Raw genomic sequence first — 23,940 nt, 5'->3', positions numbered from 1 at the left:
CTGCCTCATGGCTATGGGGAGCTGAGCCAGGTGAGGGCTTGCAGGGTTAGCGCTCACATCCACCCCCCAGTCGGCTGGTCCGGAGGGTGGGATTGGAGGTAGGTCTGGCTCAAGCTCTTTCTGAAGCTGGTTTTCAACACAGTTGACTAAGAAGTCTGAGGTCAGTGGCCATGCATCTTGCTTAGCCTGTTTTAGTCTCCACAGACACCCTTTAAAGTTCCTCATGTCTCCCTCTCCTACATCCAAGGAAAAGACTCAGAGAGGTATAGTATGAGGCTCAGGTCACACAGCCGACAACAGGCAGAGTTGAGATTTGAGTTCAGTATAGTCAGTCTTCCAGACTGTAGTTCCTTCTAGAACCTCTCTAGGGCCTGAACGCTTCCTGGCTCACGAGAGACAGCCTGGCAGTGTGGTGTGAAACAGTGGGCCCGAGCCAAGGGTTTTCCTTGGGTACTCTCTGGCTGTGTCCTGGGCAGGTGGCATTTCTCTTCCTGACCTTTCCTGTACTTGTGGGTGAATGAATGGCACTATGCCATCGTAGGTGGTTGCCGGTCACAGGCTGTACATGTGAAGCATGGATGTCATGCCTTGGATCCAGGCAGGCCCTCTGGACATCCCTGGCTGGTCAGGTCTGCCCACTGCTCCCACCTCAGTCCTGTGCATCCCATGGCTGACTGCACATAGGGATGGGTGATGGCATTTTGTGAAGGGCAGCCTGGCACAGTATACTCCACTCATAGTAGTCATTCAAGAGATCTTAATGTTTAGGAAGGAGATAAAACTGCCAACAGTTGAGGGAAGCTGTCAGAATGGAGGTTTGCCTGCCTCATGAAAGTGAACTCGCAAACCTAATGACTGTTGGGCTGTGGAAGCAGTGTGTCATCTGGGCTTCTCACTAGCAACAGAACTCTCTGGAAGGACAGTTGGCATCTCCCAATTGCCGTGTGGGGGTGGACACTTTTTATGTGACAGCAAGGCAGGGAAGCTAACAGTGATCTCCGAGGAGTTATGCTCAGCTTAACCCTTTGAATTGCTGCAGCTTTAACACCGACTCCAGAAATAGCTGCGTATTTCTCATGCTGTTCATGTTCTCTCTGAAAATACAAATGACTCAAATATTTGAGGGTTTGGTAAAGCATCTGTACTAATTGGGACAGAGCCAGAGTGTTCTCAGGTGCCGAGAGGAAGATGGCAAGTTTGCCCCAGGGCTCTGATCCACATGTCAGGGAAAGAGGACTCCTGAAGAAGGGATGGAAAGCTCTCCCATGAAAGGCCCTGAAGCTGCATGCTCATGTCAAGCTGTTTATTGATAGAGTTTCACTGAGGCAGGTTTTTATTGAGGCAGGGTTTGACATAACTGGGGGGTAGAAGGTAGTGTTTCCCTCCCGGACTCCATTTCCCTCTGCGCGTTGAGGGCAGTTGTTTTAGGCAGTGTTCTCCTGGTGCTTTTGCTCCTGCCAGAGCAAGCCTTCAAGGATTCTTTGGTTGCAAACACTTCCTCCAATGTCGACAAGCAGCTGCTCAGCCAGCCCTGTGGCTGCGGGCAGCAGGGTGGCGCTAGACACCTGGCTTTGCGTCCCCGAGAGGCTTGCCTCTCTCTCCAGGCTGTTCTGAGCTTCTGTTTGTGCTGACTGTAGAATGGAGCCCATAATGAGGTTGGGGGTGGGAGCAGGGAGAGGCCGACGAGCCCTGTGAGGTCTGTACTGAGCTCCAAGGGAGAGAGGCACCACTACAAAGATGGGAGTCATGCCCCTGTCCCCTGTCCGGGGGAAGCCCGCCTGCCCTGATCGCCTCACTCACGCCCTCCCCAAGCCTGCATCACATCTTCGGGTGGACTTAGAGCCTTGTCTCTAATTTTTATTCCCTTTTCTTATTTAGGGATGGTCAGATCAACAATCTGCAGGTCAGTCTTATTTGGGAGATCCATATTACTTCTGATTATTTATGAACGGACAGGCCAGGGGGAGGCAACCAACTCGATTAATTCATCAGTGAGGCAGCTGGAGGGATGTGTGACAAACAGACCAGGCTGTCATTTGGCCAGAGATTGTCTGTGCTGGGATCGTTCCCCCAGGATAACCGTGATGACAAACATAATTGACATTTTTTATTAACCCTGAAATGATTAAAGATGCTGTTGCTGAGTTTGTGTCAAAGTACTGGGTCCCTGGCATTTCGAGAGGCCTCGGTGTGGGGCCAATAAGCAGCCTGTGTTTACTTCCTGTTCATCACTTTAATCAGCCAAGGCAGACAGAGCCCTGCCTGATTTGGTCTTGAAACTGGGCCAGAGACAAGACTCTGCTTTCCAGCTTGCTTTCCAGAACATTCTGGCATCACCATCATGGACACATAGGAGGCTCTCTGTTCAGTGACCCATTTAGTCATCACTTAGCAGAGCTCCTACTGTGTGCTACATTCCGAGGTGTGGGGTTGGGGGTCCTTTTCATAGGATCAGTAATGGCAGAGTGGGGCTCAGGAAGATTTGGATGAGAGTGGTCACATGCTCTTATTGGGGCAGGATAGGCCTGTCAGACTGAATGGGGAGGGAGCCAGTTCAGGAGGCAAGTGTGAAGAATCATTTTTGGTTACTGTATAAAAGAATAGATTTCATTATATTTTATATATGTATATCATTGTATGCAGCTCATATCTGATCCCTCTCTCGTTTACCTAATTTGTTTCCTTCTCTCTGGGTCCTCCCCCGCAGTTGCTCCCCTTCTACCCAGCTCCCCCACATTTCAAGGGAGATGAGATGTAGTGGTGTGCTCTTTTAATCCCAGCACTCAGGAGGCAGAAACAGGTGTATTTTCCAAGCTAGCCTGGTCTATATAGGAGGTTCCAGGCCAGCCAGGACTATATAGTGAGACCCTGTCTCAAAAAAAGCCGAAACCAAAAAATGCAAAACCGAAGCAAACCAAACAACTAGAAAGTCGTTTCCATGGGAGAGGAGACTGCGGCGTCCATCCTCTCGCTCCCCATGGTCACTTGTTTGCCGCGCTCTCCATCCCTCTAGAGCTCTCCCTTACCACACAGGGGCCGCTTTCTAATTTCCCGTTTTAACCTACATTTTGTATGTAAGAAAACATGCAAGGTCTGCCTTTCTGATTTTGGCTAATTTTGCTTAATGTGATGAATCCCCAGTTCCATCCATTCATTTTCCTTTCGAGACAGGGTCTCACTATGTAGTCATGGCTGTCCTGGAACTCGCTCTGTTGATCAGGCTGGCCTCATCAGAGATCTACCTGCCTCTGACTCCCAAGTGCTGGGATAAAAGGTGAATACTCGTACACCTGGCTGTCTCATTCTTCTTTACAGTTGGATAAAACTCCATTGTGTGTGCATATGCGTACACACACACGTCTAGTTGGCACACAGACTCCTGGGATTCTTCTGTATCCACCTCCTGTCTCAGCATACGTGCTGCCGTATATGATTCTGGGATCTAAACTCAGGACCCCTGTTTATGTGCCTTGTTTGCTGATCATTTCCCCAGCCCTCTAACGGGTTCTTTATTCCTCTGTTGATGGCATAGGGGCTGGTTTCCTGTCTTGGCTGTTGTGAACAGTTCTTCCATGAACATGGATATGCAGGTATCTCTGTGGTGCTCTGATGTAGACTCCTGTGGTTATAGATCCAGGTGTGGTTAGCTGAGTCACACAGAAGTTCTATCTAGTCTTTTGTCTGAGTGACCTTCATACTGATTCCATAGAGAACATGCCAGTTCACATCCTCACCGGCAGTGAGTAATCCCCTCACATCTTTGCCAATATTTATCTGTTTGCTTGATTTTAGCCACTCTTACGGAGGGAATTGCAGAGCTGTTTTAATTTGCATTTTCCTCATGGATAAGGATGCTGAGTAGTTTTTAAAATGTATTTACCAGTTTCTTTTTCAGCATGTTTGCTGTGGATGTATGGAAAACCACTGATTACTGTGCATTAATTTTGTATCCTATTACTTTGCTGAGGTCTATAAGATCTAACATTCTTGGTGGCATCTTCAGGGACGTTTTAAGTATAGGATAATGTCTGCATCCTTTGACTTGTTCCTTTACGGTTCGTATCCCTTTTGTTTCTTCCTCACGCCTTCTTGCTTGACTCTAAGCACCATAGTGAAAGAGAATGGTGATGTGGACACTCTTTCCTTATTCCCAACTGTTAGGGAAGTTCAGCTTTTCTCTATTTAGCATACGGTTGCTTTAGGTTTGTGGTATATAATTTCTGCTATGTTGAGGTATGCTTCTCAATTTCCTTTTTTTTTTCTTTTCTTTTTTCGTTAAAAAGTCCCTCTTTGCTCTGGGAGTAGACTCTGGGGCTTCCTGTTGCCTGTCCAGGGGCAGGAGGAGGAAATTCCCTTGTTGTGCAGCCTGAACTCTCTCTTGACAACTCAGGATCCTTGAGTCAGGATGCTCCCTGCCACGTGACAGTGGGTCCTCACACTGCCTCTAGATGGACCCTGAGTCAAATACTTCATTCACTCAGTCACTAAGCCAGGATCCAGTAAGCATTTACTGAATGCCTGACAGTCTAGTAGTAATGGGTGTGTGACTGTAAGCTAGAGGTTGGGGCTTCCAGGCTGGTAGGGGGATGCAGTGTGAATCAGAACCCTTTCAGTACTTTGAGAGTGAGTTCATGTGCCAGACGGCCTGCATTGACTGACCTAGCTCTGCTTCCCTGACAGCATGGCCTTGAAATTAGATCCATCCCTGCCTTCAACCTGTTGCTCAGAGCCTTTCCCGTCAGCTGAATTTCTTTTGCTTTTTCATCCCATGGCTGGCAGGATGCTGCAGGGGCAGGAATTAGTTAAAGTGTGCAGTTTGTAAAGCAGCCGCTTTTGTGTGTACTAAATACACTGCCAGCCTTTTTCAGGGAAACTTCCAAACTGTTCTTGGAACTTCAAGATAGAGCAGGGGAAACAAAAGTCCCATTTAATAATGTTTCATCCTTCGGGTTCTGTGGCTAATAGAAACATAAACGGAGGCTGTGTCTGAATGCCATTTCTTTATGTGATTCAGAGAATCAGGACACAGCAATTATACTGTGGATGGGATTTATGAAAACATTAATGCTTGACAAGAAGAAAACATCCCAGTAAGTTATTTAATTTGGAGTTGCAGGCCTGGGTGCTGGCTACTAATTCAGGCCTTCTACAGTGTGTACCAGGGCACAGGCATGCCCCCAATGCAGCCAGTCTCCTCGAGTCCTGGTCCCAGGAAGGTATGGGGCTTGGAGGCTGGGTCTGCTCAGTAGAGTGTCTTTTTGCCTAGGGCATGGTGCCCCGAGCTGGGTTTGAATCCTTTCCAGCTAGTCTCTCTCCCCAGCTGCATGTAACAGCCTCATTAGGTTTGTAGCATGTGGCAGCTGAGTGATCTGCTGCATGAGGGACACACATTTAAAAAAATTTACGTGACACATGCGTTTCCTTTTTTTTTCAACTTCTCTTTCCCCTGAACTGACATCAAAAGGAGAGTCACAAGAAGCAGATGTCAGAATGACTGCTGTGCTTTGCCTTGTCTACTGGAAAAGCCACCGATTGAATTACTCCCAACGCCATTCCTATTTATGGCAGATGCGCCGAGGGGAGGGGCCACACGTTCCCCTGCTTTCCTGATAGCTGAAGCCTTAATTCAAAAACAAATTGAGTCCTTCAGCTGTCGCTAGGTTGCTCTCCCCTATGTTTGGGGATAAACATCATTGCTCGCACCTTATCTCTTTGCTTTCTCCCTTTCCCCAAAGCTTCCTCCCTTTATTTATTTATTTTCCCTCTGCCCAGAACTCCACACTCCTCTGACAAAAGCATGCATTATTTAGAGCCTGTCGCCTCTTGAAGTTCTTTAATTACAGAATTAAACTAAAGTAATGACAGTTTAATTTGTTCTCTCATTAATTGGGAGTGCTGCAGGCTGATGTGGAACGAGGGCCTGTGGAAGGCATGAGGAATATCTGCTGACTGAATGGCGCTGGGCACAGCTCTGTGTGCATAGCTCTTCCTCCTGGCCACCTTCCTGTCCTGCTTCCCAGGAACTCAGGCTCCTCCGAGGGTTGAACCTCCAGAGCAAAGACCTGGGCCTACCTTGTCCAGGGCTCCCTTGGCCCCCTGTTGTCTGCAGGAGGAAGACACCCTGCCTCCACCCCAGCTGGAGTTGCCCGAGAATCACGTTATCGTGTGTCTTGATAAATTCTGAGCACACAGAGAGAGAACCTCAGGGGTCTCCCAGTGGCTGGTGGCAGCACTTATCCTTTCAAAGTAGTGGTTCCCTTCTGCTTGGCTTGGGAGTGTGCCTGGGATGAGCTCTTCAGGAGAGCTGCCCCAGGGAAGGGCAGGACAAATGTCTTTTAAGGCATGGTAAAAGCTCACGATGCCCATCCCAGGCTAGGCCTGTGTGTAGTGGCCGCCTTCCCTGTACGCGGTGAAAGCACACGATACCCATCCCAGGCTAGGGCTGTGGAGTGGCCGCCTTCCCTGTATGTGGCTGTGTGTCTGCCACTTCTAACTAATGAGTGCTTATGATGGCCTTGTGTTGGGGCTTTAGTGTTGGGTCTCTGGGTCATGCCATAAAGTAAGGACATACATACACTCCCACATGCTGGTGGCCCTGCTTTAAAGGAAGCAAGAGACACCCTATCTTCCCCTCCCTGCCATGCTTTTTGGCCCATAGCCCTGTGTATACCAACACAGATTTTGGCAGCAGGCAGGGAAGGCTGGGAAAGAGCCAAGAGCTAATTATGGCTTCTGTGGTGCCTTTGCTGTCGTTGTTTTAATGTGCTCAAATGCCCCTGGCCCTGGGAACAGATAACCTTAGCTATGGGAATGGAGGTTCGGAGGCATGGTCATTCACCCAGGCCTGATGGGCCAGGGGGTCAGAGCAGGCTGTCAGACCATGAGGCATCCTGGAGTCAGGTTTCTGTGTCCTCTTTGCTGTCCTCCTGTGTCACCTAGGGCCCTCTGGCACTGTTCATGTCTTCTAGCTGTCTCCAAGTTCTGCCCTTACAAGTTCTCCTAGAAACTTGGAAGTCTATTATCAGTGTGTTTCGCTGCAGCAAAGGCTGACGCATTCAGGATTAGAGGATTCGGTTACACTTTATTACTGTTTGCCATTAAAAGTCATGCAAATAAGCAGAGAATAAAGCAACTTAGACTGTTTTGAATGCCAGATTTACATGTTTATGGCAAGAAAAATGATATGGAGCTCCTTCAAGGTGCTAATAAAATTGTGCCTCAGAGACTCAGCTTTGTTCTTTTGTCTGTAATGTATGCCACAGCAGCTTCAAGAGGGTTAAATATCTGCACAAGAGGGTTTAAACACATGCACACACACACATACCAAGCATACCAAGCAGTATATCCCCAGCCTCTTTTATTTATTTAATTTAAAAAGGCCTTTTAATTTTAAGACCGGGTAAGGTTCTAAGGGTGAGGCAAACTGAAGGTTTAACTGAGTATTAGCACTCTGGAGAGCTGCTGTCCACCGTGGCTAACTGAGTATTAGCACTCTGGAGAGCTGCTGTCCACCGTGGCTGACTGAGTATTAGCACTCTGGAGAGCTGCTGTCCACCGTGGCTAACTGAGTATTAGCACTCTGGAGAGCTGCTGTCTACCGTGGCTGAGTATTAGCACTCTGGAGAGCTGCTGTCTACCGTGGCTAACTGAGTATTAGCACTCTGGAGAGCTGCTGTCCACCGTGGCTAACTGAGTATTAGCACTCTGGAGAGCTGCTGTCTACCGTGGCTAACTGAGTATTGGCACTCTGGAGAGCTGCTGTCCACCGTGGCTAACTGAGTATTAGCACTCTGGAGAGCTGCTGTCCACCGTGGCTAACTGAGTATTAGCACTCTGGAGAGCTGCTGTCCACCGTGGCTAACTGAGTATTAGCACTCTGGAGAGCTGCTGTCCACCGTGGCTAACTGAGTATTAGCACTCTGGAGAGCTGCTGTCCACCGTGGCTGACTGAGTATTAGCACTCTGGAGAGCTGCTGTCCACCGTGGCTGAGTATTAGCACTCTGGAGAGCTGCTGTCCACCGTGGAAGGTTGAAGCAGCTCAGTAGCTATACCCTACGTAGCCAGGGAGTCTTCCAAGATTGTTTCTAGGCAGGTAGCAGCTGCCCCCGTGGAAGAGGTACATGATCACGGTGTGTGGACAACAGCACATGGGTAGTAGCATGTGGGTCATCACATGTGAGTGGATTGGGGTGGACAGGGCATGTGGGAGGTGGGGGTCCCAGGCAGGAAGGGAGCTACTTTTCAAGACTCATCAGCTCTCATGTCTCTGATTGGCTGCTTCTAGGGAAGCTGTGGACATCCTGTTGCCTTTCACGAGGGTCCAGACTGGGGGTAATCCCAGGCCAGAGCCTCAGCCTGCTACAGGCGTTAGCACTCTGAATTTGGTGGCGCCTGAAGCAATGACTGGGTAGCACTGAGCAGGTGGGGAAGGCAGCAATGCGGGCTTGCAGAGGACGTTTCTGTAGCCTAATGATTTTCAGAAACCATTTGTGAGATTGAGGTAATGTATTTCGCAGACTCAAGCAATTTACTGCTTCCCACCATGCCAAATCAGGCCATTACATCCTCTTGCTGTGTGCATGTAGCTGTTGGCACCAGGGGAAAATGGTCAAGTTCAAGCCCCCGCATATCTGTGCTCTCCGGTTCTGGGATGGATGAGGAACAACACCTTTGAAAGTGGGGTTTTATGAGCACTGGAAGCCGTTAAGCCGTGGAGACAGGATGACAGTTTTACATCCAGGGGTCCCCGGAAAGAGCAGCAGGCACACAAGCGTGCCCAGAGGAAACTGCTGGCAGCTTCACAGCTCTCGTCTGTGGTGGAGTGTGAGGGTCAGACCCAGCATCACCCTCTGTCTCCTTCATACACTTTCTCAGGTGCCCAGCTGTGGACACAGTGGAGACATCCTGGGTGAGAAGCACACGTACTCTGTCCGCGTGCCCCGACCTTCTTCTAGCTCACTGTACGACAAGTGCCTTCTACTGAGAATCTCTGCCCAGTCACAGCCATGGCAGAGGGTGAGAGGGACCATGTGAACGTCCCTTAGCTGGGGAAGCGCCTGGCAGTGCGGAGCGTGGGTGTCTAAACCACAGTCTGTGAGGTGCATGCGTTTCTGCTGGATTCGAAAACAGTACAGGTGACATGGTGGAGAAGTGGCGCAGGAGACAGAGTGTAGAGCGGGCTACCTGTATCCTCCTATCTCAGCCTTGAAAGCCATAGGTGCCATGGAAACGTCTGTTGGGGCTTCACCTGGCTTGGAGAGATTAGGAGGGCTTTCTGGAGGAAGGGGTTGGGATCAGTCGGCCAGAGCAGGAGAGTTGTACTTCAAGTGAGGAACAGGAGGGTTCAGAGAACATGGCTGGAGAAGGTGGCGTGGTGTGGAAGTCAGTGCGGGAGGTGGGGCTGAGAGGAGTGGGGACTCCTACGTCAGGGCACCTGATAGGGATTTTGGCATGTGATGAGACCCTCTCAAGAGTGTTGAGCAGGGAGAGATGGAATGGGCCTCAGCTCAGGACTGCTCGTTGCTTGCTGCGGGCCATGAGGTGAAGGTATGCACCAAAACTGCTGCATCTCACAAGATTTCAGTTTTAGTTGCAAGAAAAGGAAGTATTTCCTGTTTTAACCTTTCTTGTTCACTGTGCCATCTTCCTGTACAGACTAGGCCAGTTTTGAACTCTTAGTTCTCAGCTCCCTGCTGCTAGGATTACAAATGTGAACCTCCACGCCCAGCTCCTCCTCAACCATCCTTAAATAGATAGAGTTCTGTGTATTAGACACATTCCTAATTATGTCCGGCCAGCACCATCTCCTGACTCTTTCCATCTCTTCCACGAGGTTCTGGTGAAGTCCTCAAAGGCATTTGAAGCACACCTGCTCAAGACATCCTTGTCACTGCGAGTGGTAAGCGCAACAATAGATTTTTAAATTTTTTTTTTTTTGTCTCAGAAGAAGGTTCAAGATGCAAAGCTTTAGGAAAGGGGACTAGTTACTCCCAGTCTCCCAATACTACCGTGTCCCCTACTGTCACCTGCTGGGAACCCTGCAGGCCACTCTCAAGCAGGTAACCCTGGTGATCTCCCCACACCCACCTCCCTCTCTGGAGTATTCAGTGATATCTTGCTCTTAATCCATTTGTCTCGCTCTCTCTCCTTTGCCCTTTACGTTTTCTGTTGACATTTAAAGCTCGGTCCTTTGTTCTGATGGTGTTGAATAGAGAGACTAAGTGCCTGGAATTCTCTGTGTACTTCCAGATTCTGCTCATTTCTCTCAGCCCATACTCTGGGAGACCCCGCCTCTTTTTTTTTTTAATTTTTTATTGAGAAAAAGAAAAAAAAAAGTTTCCGCCTCCTCCCAGCCTCCCATTTCCCTCCCCCTCCTCCTGCCCCTCTCCCCCTCCTCCCACTCCTCTCCCCCTCCCTCTCCAGTCCAAAGAGCAGTCAGGGTTCCCTGCCCTGTGGAAAGTCCAAGGTCTTCCCCCCCTCCGTCCAGGTCTAGGAAGGTGAACATCCAAACTGGCTAGGCTCCCACAAAGCCAGAACATGAAGTAGGATCAAAACTCCGTGCCATTGTCCTTGGCTTCTCATCAGCCCTCATTGTTCGCCACGTTCAGAGTCCGGTTTTATCCCATGCTTTTTCAGTCACAGTCCAGCTGGCCTTGGTGAGCTCCCAATAGATCAGCCCCACTGTCTCAGTGGGTGGGTGCACCCCTCATGGTCCTGACTTCCTTGCTCAGGTTCTCCCTCCTTCTGCTCCTCATTGGGACCTTGGGAGCTCAGTCCGGTGCTCCAGTGTGGAGACCCCGCCTCTTGTGGCATCCGGGACATTTTAGGAAATAGGTAGGAGGCTAGTGTAAGAAGACACTGATCTTGATCTTGCAGTGTGAGCAGATGTGAGAGACCCTTGTCACCCATGTAGCTGCTGGGGTACTCTGCCTGTAGGAATTCACATGAGATTGCCCAAGTAGGCTAGAAGCTCTGCAGCCTTCTCAAGCTGTGGGGGTAGTGAGTATGCATCCTCGGTGTCTTCATTTGTACAGTGGAGGAGATGGGACCCATTGCAGTCTAGTCCCACCCTGTGATGTAGCAGTGTGCCCCAGGGAATAACTCCTCTATTCCTCAGTTGTCCTGAATATTCTTTGGGTGTGGAGAAGATGTTTCCTTAAGCGATGAGATACTGGAGTACGTGTGGAGCGAGTGTGAGGGCCAGTGACATGGATGAAGTGCTCTCCACTGTTGTGAAACAGGAGTTTAAAACTGGAATTTGGGCGTGACTTTGGGCAGTGAACAGGGTACCCCCTGAACTGTCCCTCTCATCACTTCTTGTCAACAATGTGCAGTAGTGATGTCCCCTGAACGAACTGTAGGGACATAGAAGCAGGCAGAAAGTAGGCAGAAGATGGCTCCTGTGTTGGTGTGCTTTCACCTGCAGGCAGGCCCAGTGCTGAAGAGATGAATAAAAGAACTGCAGTGTTGCTGACGTGGCAGAGGGCAGAGTTGGGGACAGCCACAGCAACTGCAAAGGGAGGACGGAGATTCCAGAAGTAGTCTTATTCCCATGATGATCCAGATATTGAAATTAGCCAACAAGTATTTTCAAGTAGCCATCATGGATATGCTCAGGGACATAAACACCTCCAACAAATAAGTATAGCAACTCTTCTCAGGGAGATCAGAACTACAAGTAAGCCAGCAGACATACCAGGACTGAAAGTAGTGTCTGAAGGCAGGACTGCACCACGTGGCCATGCAGTAGAGTGGAGACGACAGGAGGCTGGGCCCTGGAACCTTTGCAGCTTCACAACCAAGGGGAAAATGGGGGAGAGAAAGAGCAGATGCCCAGCTACCTGGTGCACGGTGTCGTCAGATCGAGTACACGAGCAATGGAAGTTTCAGATGATGAGGAAGAAAAAAGAAGCTCGAGTACCAAGTCCATTTAAAGAGCAGAAAACAATACAGTGCAGATCCCACAGGACAGGCACAAGGAGAACCTCATGAGGGACATCACACTCAAGTTTCTGGAAGTTAAAGTGAAAATCTATGTCTCAATCAGAGAAAAATGACTCTCACCCAAGGAGAGTTGTGGTAGGGAATTCACTGACCCCTCGCCAGAAACAATGGTGTCCAGAGACTGGGATAGTGCCCCCAGAGTGCTGATGAGCCCCCAAACTGCCTAGCAGTGGTTCAGTGTCCTTCAGGAATGAAGGTGAGATTAATGTGTTTGGGGAAATGAGAATTAACTGCCTTCGGTGTTGGGAGCTCTTCGGGATGCAGGGAGGTGACAGGAGTTAGGATGCGGTGATGGCTGGAAGACACAGGAGCGTGTGGTTGTCTGAAAGGCAATTTCACCTTAGATTAAAAACACACATAACCGGCGAAGGCAGACAGAGCTGCATGGTGTGGTTTATGACACACATCATTGCAGTACCTGACGCTACAGGGTGAACAGTGGGCTTAGTGGAGGAGCATTTATAGTTCTGCGCCGTGTGTGGGAACTGGTACAATCTTATTTGCAAGAAGGTGACAAGATATTAAGGATGCATATTATAATTCCCAGAGCAACCACTAAAGAGATAATGTAAAGAGATAGCTGAAAGGCCAGGAGCTAAGTAAAATGGAATTATGAAATATTGAGTTATTCTTAAAAAGTTAGTAGAGGAGAAAGATAAGAATAAAAAGAGAGGTAAAAAAACAAATATCCAATAGAAATCTGATTCCATCAACGACTACATTAAATGAAGTAAATGAGACAGCGGAAAAGAGATTTTAAGAATAGATAAAACAGTTAGACCAGGTGTGGCTCAGCAGTTAAGAGCACTGACTGCTCTTGTAGAGGACCTGGGTTTGATTCCCAGCACCCACATGGCAGCTCACAGCTGTCTGTAACTCTAGCTTCAGGGGTACTGTCATCCTCTTCTGGCCTCTGTGTTCCATAGACTTCCCTGTAGGGAAAACACCCACACATGTTTTAAAAATCTTTTAAAAAGTGCATTAAGAAAAAGAGCAAACTGTGATGTTGAGACGTGGTATGGCTTTGGCAGGAGAGGGTAGGAAGGTAAGCAGACTGAATAAAAAGACAGTTTCCAGACAGTGAGCATGAAGGGGAAGGCGAGGCTGACCAGGAAGAGACTGTCACTGGAGAAAAGCCAGGTGTTGCGGGGTGGTAAAAGAGTAGATTCCCTAGGAAGGTAGCATCGGGCATGAATGTGCAGCAGACAGCAGTGTGTCCGAGTACTTGAGATCAAGTCAGAGCAAATCCACAATTGCCGCTGGAGTCCTAATGCCCTTCTCCAAGCAGCTGGTTGTAGGAACCAGACAAGCCAACAAAAGTAGGCCAGAGAGATCTGACATGTACTGACCACTCTATGTAAGTGCAGGGCACGTTCACTTCCCAGTTTCAATCCTGCTTCCTTGAGGTAAGCATACGTGGAAGGCCTTCTGATTACCATGGGGTTAGGTCAGCCGAACATTGGCAGTAGTTTCCAAGTATCTCAAAACTTTTATGCATTTGCATTTAGTGTGTGTGTGTGAATGTGTGGTGCGTGTGTTCATGCATGTGTGTATATGTGCACATATGCTCACTCATATTGTGTTGCACATGTGGAGATCAGAGGACAGCTTGAGGGAGTCAGTTCTCTCCTCCCACCATGTGAGTTCTGGGGCTTAAACTTGAATCAAACAGGCTTGGCAGCGAGCACCTTTACCTGCTGAGCCATCTTGTTGGCCCAGTTTCTAAGAGGAGTAGAGACTGGGTTTATAGCCCAGTCTTCAACAAGTAAGAAACTGGGCAAAGTGTACAGTGCAGTGGTTTTTGGGAACATGGGCAGTGCAGGCAAATGTCGCTGAGGGGTTGCAAATGAGACAAGTGCTCAATTGTCTCTGCTACTGCCTTGGGAGCTTTTCAGGTTCCCAAGAGGAGAAACCCTGGTCCTGTGATGTCCCCAAGTGGCTGAGGTGGCTTAGCAGTCAAGTTCATTGTGGGGGAGTGGTGGATTAGAGAATTGTACTGATGCAGAGCCTGCTGTCTCCACGAATTTAAGTATGTTCCAGAACAAACTTCCAATTTCTTTTTAGGAAGACAGAAATAGGAGACATTTGTAAAGTAAAGCTCATTCTGTCTAGTACCCAAGTAAGGAGCACAAGGCATCTGGAGTCGGAAATCAAGAGGGAAGCTCCGCAGAGGTCCAGACGCGGGACTGTTCTAAAATAGTATTTTAAGCTGTGTTACTTTTGCTTGTGCTCTGGAACATTTGTTTAATGACGCAAAGATGTGTTTGAGTAAATGAAATTCACCTGCGGTCAGGAGGTTGCATTAGCAACTAGCTGACCGGAAGTTGTAGGGCGGAGCCAGGTGGAGAAGGGTATTAAGGAGGAGGAGATGCGTGAGAACTTCTTGGGAGACACAAGGAGGTGAGCTGCTTGCTATTCAGCTTCTCTAGGGAGCAGAATTCTACCTCAACCTTTGAATATTGAGTTCTTTAGAGGGACAGAGATTTAGATAAGTTCCTTTTGTAGCTTTGAAAGAGTTGGTGCCTGAGGGAACAGAATTTCCTTCCTCAGGCTGCAGCTCTTGAACCCCTGCTGGCTGTGGTGGAGTTGCGGTTGCTGACTAGGATAGCTGTAGCTGAAAAGGCAGCAACAATTAAAGAAAACGGCATGGAAGTGGTGCAGAGGAGGAATAGCAACAGTCAGTAAACCAAGGGAATATACCCCTCTGTGCCAGAAGAGGAGGGATGGGCATGCTAGACAGAGAGACATGCATGACCACACCCAGGACCAGCAAGGTGGCTTAGCGGGTTAGTGCTTATCACCAAGCCCGACAACTTGGGACCCACATGGTAGACAGCTCCTGTCCTTGGACTGTACATGGTCAATGATAAATATAGTAATAAAAAAAACTTGAACTTTTAGAGATGAAAACCATTTTAAACAAAAAAAAACATTGTGTGAGATTACTAGATTGGAAATTGCAGATGGGAATGTTTACAGACTTAAGGGCGGTAATGTTACCCGGAGTAACATGCGGCGTGGACGCATGAGCATCAGTGAGCCCTGGGACAACCTCAGACTCCTAGCACGCATGAAATGAATGTTCTCAGAGGGGAAGAAAAAACATTTAAAAATAAGGACTAAATGTAGAAAACGAGACAGGGTCTCACCGAGTAGCTCAGGTTGAGCTCCTCCTACCTCAGCTTCCCAAGTACTGGGATTGCAGGTGTCCATCACCATGCTTGGCTGGAAAAATATTTTTATTAAAAAAAAAGTTGTTTTTCTTTTTTTTAAGCACTCAGGAGGCAGAGGCAGGCAGACCTCAGTGAGTTTAAGGCTAGCTTGTTACAAAGTATATTCCAGGACAGCCCTTATCACTGCCCTCCCCTATAAAAAACTGTGTGTGTATATGCGCGCACGCGTGCACACACACATGCACGTGCTTTGGTACACATATGCAAGTCAGAGCATAATCTCAGGTGTCAACTCTTGCCTTCCCTCCTGTTTGAGGTAGTTGGAACAGGCTCTCTGGTTCTCTGTCATGTGTGCCTGCCTAGCTGCCTGGCCAGGAGCACTGGGATTGTACACACTGCTGCACCCAGCTTTACATTAGTTCTAGGGGTTCAGACTCAGGCCTTCATGCATGCTTCACTTAGAAATATGAAAAGGAGAAAAAGACACAAGGTTTACAGAGGAACAAAGATTAACGGCAGAAGAAATTCAGTTATAAGACAGCAAGAAGAGAAACCCAAGGCACTGCAAGTGAAAATTTGATACGGTCAACACAAAAGCACAACTCATAGACTAGAGCCATGGCTCAGCAGTTAAGAGCACTGGATGTTCTTGCAGGGGATCTGAGTTCAGTTCCCAGTACCCACATGGTGACTCATAACCATCTAACTCCAGTTCCAGGGGGATCTGATGCCTCCCTGGCCTCCTCAGGCACCAGATATACATGGTGCACAGACTCATGTGCAGGCAAATCCTCATCCACATAATAAAAATAAAGAAATATGAATAGAAAAAAAAAACCCTGAAAGCACTAGTTAAGAAACAAAACAGAAAAGCAAACCCAACTCTCACTTTAGTGGGAATAAGGGGTAGTTCATCAATGAGCCAAAGAGGAGCCGGTCCATGGCCTGGGAACACGGATGCAGGGTGCTTCGGATTCATGTTCCCACGTGATTGGATTTTTATAGTAACAAGACACTTTTCAGATGCCTCAGTAGAACATCATGTAGGTGGGTTAAGCCAAGAGGAGTCTCTGCTGGAGGCCTCAAATGGTTTCTTAGTCTTTGGGCTAGTGAAAGCTAGTGGTGGGTAAATGCATTTCAGAAGATTGCACCTCTTACTCACAAGGGTGTTAGGCCACACATAAAAGTGGGAAAGGTAGCCCCAGATAAATTGTGACTAGGCTCTGGATCATTCACAATCCAACCTCTCCCCAATTACTGAAGTCTAATCAGTGAACCAACCTTGCAGAAGGCTCACTGGAAGGTGAAGGTCATTGCAGGAACCTTTGCTCACAATCCCAAGCAAAAGGTCTTGAAAAGACAAAGGCACAGTTCTGTCTCAGACACATAAAAGCCGAAATGATGCATCACCAGCAAGTCTGCATTACAGGAAATTTCCCTTAGGAAAGGGAGTTCTTGAGGCAGAGGAAACTGATGCTGGGTGAGATTCTCCATCTGTTCCAGGAATGACGAGTAAACACTGTTCTTATTTAAGAATTCTTTTAATGACAATTGACCATTTGGAATAGAATTTTGGTGCTGATGCATTAACATATAGAGATGTAACGTACATGATGAAAGATGGGGAAACTGGATGTATTATTTTCTGGTTCTCATATCATAAGGGAAGTGGTGTTGTGACTCGAGAGTAGGTCAGGATAAATTAAAATGTGTGCTGCAAACCTTAAAGTGACTAATAATAGAGAAACAGAAAGATTTATGGTTATGGGTCCTAACAATGGGAAGTATAATGACATAACAAAAGATCACAAAGAGGCACAGAGAATGAGGGAAAAAACAACAGGCTGGGTAAACAAAATAAGCTTAAACCTTATCAGAAGCAGGTGAAAAGGTCTAAGCACTCCATTTAAAAGACAAGGGTTGTTTGGTTGGCTCGAAAGGCAGCACACAATTATACGGTGCCTGCAGGAAGCCCACCTTAAATATAAAAACAAAAAGGTTAAGTTGAAAGGATGGAGGAAGATAAGCAATACTAACAGTAATAACAGAAAGCTTGCGTGGCTATATAAATATCAGGCAAAGCAGATTTCAGAGCAGAAATATTACAGGGATAAAGAGAGTCATCTCATAATAACAGGAGGGATCAGTTCATCACAGCACATCCCCCAAGGTGCATAGCACCAGACACACAGATATTTATATACACACAGAATAAGAGCGCCCTAAAACACACGAAGCAAAGCTGCCAGGACGGGATATATGAACAGTAAAACCCACCAATGGCTTGAGAATTTCTAGCCCTTTCTCAATAATCAATAGATCACACAGACAGAAAGAGAGTTTAGATGTGGAGGACTGGGACAAACTGTCACCCGCTGGCCTGATTGACATCCATGCGACTCTCCACATCACGCACCAGAATGTTCATTCCTTTCCAGGGCACATGGAATATCCATGCATAACCATGTGTGGCCGTGAACAAATTAATCAGGAAATTCAGAAATACTGAAATCATTCACAGCTGATTTCCTAGGATAGGATTAGGAAAAAAATCAATAATGAATACAACTGGAAAATTCCCTAATATTTGGAAACTAGGCACATTTCTAATAGCTGAAGGGTCAGTTTGGGTATGGTGTGGTGGTAGAATCTCTCTCTAGCTTGTGAGAGTCCCTGGGTTTCAGCCCCAACTGTACCTCAGACAACAAAACAATGCTGGCTGTTTACGAACACCTAAACTCAACTTCCACTAAAACACCGGGAAGGTCCAAATAAATAAATAAAGGAGGAGAGAGCAGAAGGCTCAAACAGAGGGAAAGGAAGCAACAAAGAACCAGCTATTAAAAGGACAAAATTAAAAAAAATCTGTTTAGTGTGTGTTGCGTGTATAGCACACATGGGAGTGTGTGTGCCATGGTGCACACGTGGAGGTCAGAGGACAGTTTCCAGGGGTCATATTCTCCTTCCACCATGAGTTCTGAGGGTCGAACTCTGGTCATCAGGCTTGCATGACGAGCACTTTTGTCTGCTGAGCCATCTCTCTGGCCCAATTTTATTTTATTCTTATTTTCTCTGCAGCCCAGGCTGACCTTGACCACCCAGGGACACTCTGTTTCAGTCTCCTGAGTGTGGAATTGTTGGAGCCAGCCACCACGCCCAGCTCAGGAGGTGGTTCTCTGAGATGAATGAGTGTTAAACTGTGAGCTAGAATCAAGAATATAGAGGAAAGACACAAATTACCAATATGAGAGATGATTAGAGTATGCTAATTATAGACGCTACGGATATTAAAAGGATGTGGAGGTAATGCATGATCAGCGTGTGCTAATGAATGCCACAACTTAGGTGACACGAACAATCCCCCAGAAGACCCTAATAATAAAAGCTTACCCAAGAAGAAACATATCTCATATCTATAGAAATAATTGAATTTTTAGTTCAAACTGTTCCCACAAGGAAAACTCTAGGCCCTAATGGCTTCACTAATGAGTTCTAACAAATATCTAAGGGAAGGAGTATCCATTTGCTGTGGGTTGAATTACATGTACCCTTGTCACCCTCAATTTCTTTCTCAAAGTCCCAATCCTTAGTGTTTTACAACATAACCATATTCGGAGATTGAATCTGTACAGAGGTAATTGTTGGAAATTGAGGCTGTAGGGTGGGCTCCAGTGCTATGTGACTCGTGTTCATAGGCGGGAGATCAGGAAACGGGCATTTATGGAGGAAGACTGGCATGCAGACACGAAGGCAGCGCTTAGGCATAAGAGAAAGGAGCCAGCCCATGCTCAGAGGGACCTAGCTCCTGGAGCTATATTTTGGGGGGATGTTGTTACACTGGCTACTGTTATCCTGGGACGTCAAAGAGCAAGGACACCTTCCCTGACTAGTTCTCCTGACAATCAAGACAAGAAAAAGACATAATAGAAGCAAACATCCGTCCAATATCTCTGATGAACTGGCAAACATTTTTAGACAAAAACTTTAGCAAATCTATTCAAGCATCCACTTAAAATATGACTAAGCAGGGTCAGTCCCAGGAATAGGAGCTGAGCATGGGTTTTGAAGATCAATCAGTGCAGTGGTTGATATGGAACTGTAATATCAGTGATTAACTATAAAGAGAAAGCTATAAGTAGATGGATTTTGGCAATACCTAACATCCATTCCTGATTATATATGTAGAAAACCAAAAGCAACTTCTCAGTGCCAGCGCAGTGACTCGCATAGGTGAAAATGCTTGCCAAGCAAACCTGATAATTTGAGTTTGATTCCCGGAATTCACAGTGGAAGGAGATAATCAACTACCTCAAATTGTCCTCTGAACTCTCATGGCATACATGCTTCTGTACTCATACATACAGATCACTGTTACACACACACACACACACACACACACACACACACACACACACGTGCGCGCACGCACACACACAAAACACTTTTTTTTAAAAAAAAAAAAAGAAAAGCTATGTTGAGCAGATAGTAGGGAACCTCTCAATTGATAAGGGCTTTCCACTAAGATGGCTCTGGCAAGATAAACTGTGTAAAAGACTGACTGGAAGAGCTGATGAAGCAGGAGGAGCTACTGTGTACCACACAGCAAGCACAGTCATCCCAGAAATGTGACAGTGATGGTCTCAGATGTGGAGATATGGGCAACCCTTAGGTGATTTTTTTTTCTGTCTTTGATAAATACATTTTTGTGGAACATGCTTATTTCCCATGTCACCTGAGAAACAACCATCCCAAAGGGGTCCCTACAGGGCTTTCCTTTTTTGCATTTTGTAAAGTTTGAGTGTTTTGTAAGAAGAATGAGTTTCTCAAAATATGGAATAGGGCCCATGAGATGGCTCGGCGGGTAAAGGTGCTTGCTGCACAAACCGGCCACTTGAGTTTGATCCCTGGAACCCATGGTGGAGCAAGAGAATTGAATCCTCAAGGGTTGTCCTTTGCCTTCCAATAATGATGATAAGTTAAGTAAATGAAAGCAAAACCCAAACCAACAGACAATCAAGAGTATGGCCTGAGACTGAAGTAACAGGTCTTTGAAGACCCAGAAAGGCTGATGTGGGAGCGGCGGTAGCCAGGGCGCCGATACCCAGTCCTACTGCATTTTACTCATCATGTTCTTGTCAAATCTGTGCTTTGGCTGGACACACAAACCGTGTTAATAATTGTAGTTAATACATGGAGCCGTCTCAGAACATTCGACAGTAGACTGAGCTCCTTAATCCTGTGAAGGCAGTTTGGGATCTCTAATTACTTGGTTGAAAAAAGGCAGACACTCGGGGCTGCAGCAGTGTTTGGGAATTAATCTTTAAAGCCTGACAGTGAACATTCAATTCAATTAGGGAGAGCAATTGGCGAAGATTCCTCTCGCTTTCGCCCCTGGTAGCAAGCCCGGACTGATTGGTCCTCATCTATCCTGCTGCGTCATCAGCAGAGCACCTTAGCAGACAGGTGTGCAACTTCACCTAGCGGGGACGACATGCCACACCTTTACCAGCTCTGTCTCCTTGGACACCACTGCCCAAGAATCCTAGCGCACTGTGCTGCCCTCAGGCATCTTGGGGTCTAAACTTTCTTCTGCTTTCTTCCCAGTTCCTTCCATCTGCTCCATGTCCCTCCCTGCCTTTTCCCTCTCATCTCTTCGCCCCGCTCCTTTTTCTTCTCCCTCCTCTCTAACTCAACACCTTACTGCACATCACAAAAGGTTTATATGTAAGTGCGTTGTACTTGGAAGTATAGGGCAGGGACTTCCCCACTCTTCCTTCTCATGGCTTCCCTCACTCAGTGCTGTGCTCTGGCCTTTCTTCCAGCTTGGTTCTCTTAGAGCTGGCCATTCTCCTTGCTGCTCAGACCCCAGACCTAAGGTGGTCCTGTTCTCTCTCACTTCTCTACGGTCTTCCCTCTAAGGGGTTCCTATTGCTTCTGACTCCCATATGGACCCCTGTCCCCACTGCTGCTACCTCTGTCCCAAATTCCTACATAAGCCCGTGCATCTTTTTCCTGCAGGGCAGCTAAAGGGGTCGTGTGGGCTGGAGCCGGCTACCTCCTCCCCCAGGAGACCCCGAATGCTCTACTGCCGTAGAGACACTCTCACCATGCCCCTTCTTGTCACATCCTGTTTACCTCTCTGGCCAGACTGGCCTTTGTGATGTTGCATACTCAGGCAGAACTCTTTTCTCACCCCTTCGTGTGGCCCACCATGGCCACCCTCTCAGCCCCTTCTCTTGGCTTTAGAGCCCCCTTTCTTGCTGACCTTGGACCATCAGTCTTAGTGCCTGATACACTCCTTCTGCTGGTTTGTGTGGGCCCTGTCTTCCTGACAGTAAGGTCAGTTCTTGGAAGGCAAGCGTTTGATTTTGGTTGTTTCCTGTGAGCAGTGCTGGCTCGCTAATAAGCACCAGGAGTGTTTGTTGAATGAGTAAGTGGAAGAGCTTCACAGAGGCAAACATTGGACACTATTGTTTCCGAGCCGCCGTCTTCCTCCCTGTTCCCCTCCATGCCACTCTCTTTCTCAGAGGAAGTACTGAGCAGTGTTCATAGCTCCTGCCAGTCCTAGGGGCAACAACCATCCTGAGCTTGGTTTAGGGTCTTACTGAAAATGCATGAGTAAACAAGATGTGTGTGTGTGTGTGTTTAAAAAAACACGGTGAAATATAACAAACTCTACCACTGTAGCTGGGTTTAGGGCTGCAGTTCATGCTGTTGGCCAGCTTGGCTGTACCCATCCCCAGGACGCCTCTTACTGTGCCCACACTCCACCCACACTCCAGTCTTCCAGCTCCTGGCTGCAGCCTTTCTGTTTCCTGTCTGTGATTCTGACAGGAAGCAGCAGGAAGGGAAACCGTCCAGCATCCATCCTTTTGGGGCTGGCCTGCCCCACTGAGTACAGTGTGATCAAGGTTCCTGCACGTTGTGGCTGCTCTCAGGGAGCACTGCCTAGAGGCACTCCATTGTATGGGCCGATTCCATTGTGTGTACCCTTTCATCTGTCTGCGGACAAGTGGGCTCCTTCCACCCTCTACCCATAAAATAAGGGCAAAACTTCCTTGAGACCCCAGTACCAGATGTTTCTTCTCAGAAGTGGAATTGCTAGGCTTCATGGTAACCCTACAGGTTTCTGGCAATCACTGAGTTGCTGTCCATCATGACTCCACTCTCTTGCCTTCCTGCCAGCATCGTAGGGGGTTCTGATTTCTCCACATCCATGCCAAAGCCTGTTATTTTTGTTTCTGTTTTTTATACCAGCCGGCCTAATTAGTATGATGTTGTAGTTCATGTGTCTTAGGAAATGCCGTCACACTTTGTAAACGCGGCTTGTCCTGTGTGCGCGGTGTTGGCCTCTTCCTGCCTGACTGTGTGAGCCCCGCAGAGCCTCACTTGCTCACTTAGTTTTTCCTCTTAGCGTCATACTTGTGCATAATTCCAAAGAAGCAGCCACGTTCTGCTTTCTGTTGCCCTGCTGCCAATCCCTCTGCACTCCCCAGCCTTCTGGCTGCTCCTATTAGTTCTGTGTCTTTAAACATGACTACTGCTGCCTCTTGGTCTTAGTCTTTTTAGTTTGAGACCTAGCTGTTGACCCCTGGCATGGAAGGGGAAAACAGAAGGGCCCTCCACACATTCTGTCGGACCTTATCCTCATGATCTCTTGTTCGGGTGAGCATAGATATGTACATATTCCTGGAAACCTTTCAGAACTCAGCAATTTGAGAGCCTCCAGGACTTGGCAGGTAGAGTTAGCTCATCTCTAGTGGAAGCTGTCCTAGGAGCAGGTTTGTGGAAGTGCGTGGGTGTACTTGTTTGGGCTTTTCTAGAACTTACTCAGGAAAATCTGGTGCCAGTGATACTCAGGGAATCTTGCTCTTTCAGAACTCTAATCCCCACACGCCCTGCCCAACTCTACTGTTGCTCCTGCCGCAGAACCGCCCCTGCTCCGGCCTCACCCCTGCCCAACTCTACTGTTGCTCCTGCCGCAGAACCGCCCCTGCTCCAGCCTCACCCCTGCCCAACTCTACTGTTGCTCCTGCCGCAGAACCGCCCCTGCTCTGGCCTTACCCCTGCCCAACTCTACTGTTGCTCCTGCCGCAGAACCGCCCCTGCTCCGGCCTCACCCCTGCCCAACTCTACTGTTACTCCTACTGCAGAACCTCCCCTGCTCAGGTCTCACTCCTGTCTGGGGCAATGCTTTTGTTTCCACTTCATGGAGTGAGAGACTTAGGCTCAGTGAGGTGGAGTCCCTGGATCACAGGACCACATGACCAACAAGATGCAGTGTCAAGGGGAGTGTCTACAGTGTGTGCTCTTCACCCTGTAGTGACAGTGAGGAGAACCAGCTCCTGGAGCTCTGTGGCCAGGCCTTCCAGCTGTGGTACTGTAGCGCTCCTGCCTGGGCTTGTAGGCCACTTGGAGTCAGCTTTGTACTGGACTGATGGAGGAAGGTCATTGGTTAATTAATAAAGAAACTGCTTGGCCCTGATAGGTTAGAACATAGGTGGGTGGAGTAAACAGAACAGAATGCTGGGAGGAAGAAGAAGTGAGGTAAGACGCCTCAGACAGATGCCAGGCCGCTGCTCTCCAGGGCAGACGCGATGAAGCAAGCCGCCAGGTTAGACATGCTGAATCTTTCCCGGTAAGACTGGTGCTACACAGATTACTAAAAATGGGTTAGGCAAAATATGAGAATCAGCCTGTAAGAGGCTAGAGCTAGTGGGCCAAGCAGTGTTTAAAAGAATACATTTGTGTGTTTGTTGTTAT

The 23,940-nt window shown here is 47.8% G+C and overlaps 1 protein-coding gene across 3 annotated transcripts in view; it reads left to right on the top strand.

The window, feature by feature from the left end:
• Positions 1–23,940, top strand: part of Wdr25 (WD repeat domain 25) — a 130,258-nt gene that overhangs the window by 56,217 nt on the left and 50,101 nt on the right. For 2 of the 3 annotated variants that reach the window (XM_075948797.1, XM_075948799.1), the window contains exon 3: positions 9,834–9,899. The exons of the other annotated variant lie outside the window; for it this stretch is intronic. In XM_075948797.1, coding sequence (XP_075804912.1) covers positions 9,834–9,899 — 66 coding nt within the window. The remainder of the gene's footprint in view (positions 1–9,833; positions 9,900–23,940) is intronic. 3 annotated transcript variants of the gene reach the window in all.

Source organism: Microtus pennsylvanicus, chromosome 14, assembly GCF_037038515.1.
Source record: "Microtus pennsylvanicus isolate mMicPen1 chromosome 14, mMicPen1.hap1, whole genome shotgun sequence".
In the NCBI taxonomy this organism is placed as follows: Eukaryota; Metazoa; Chordata; class Mammalia; order Rodentia; family Cricetidae; genus Microtus; species Microtus pennsylvanicus.
This window is presented reverse-complemented; position numbering and strand designations above follow the sequence as displayed.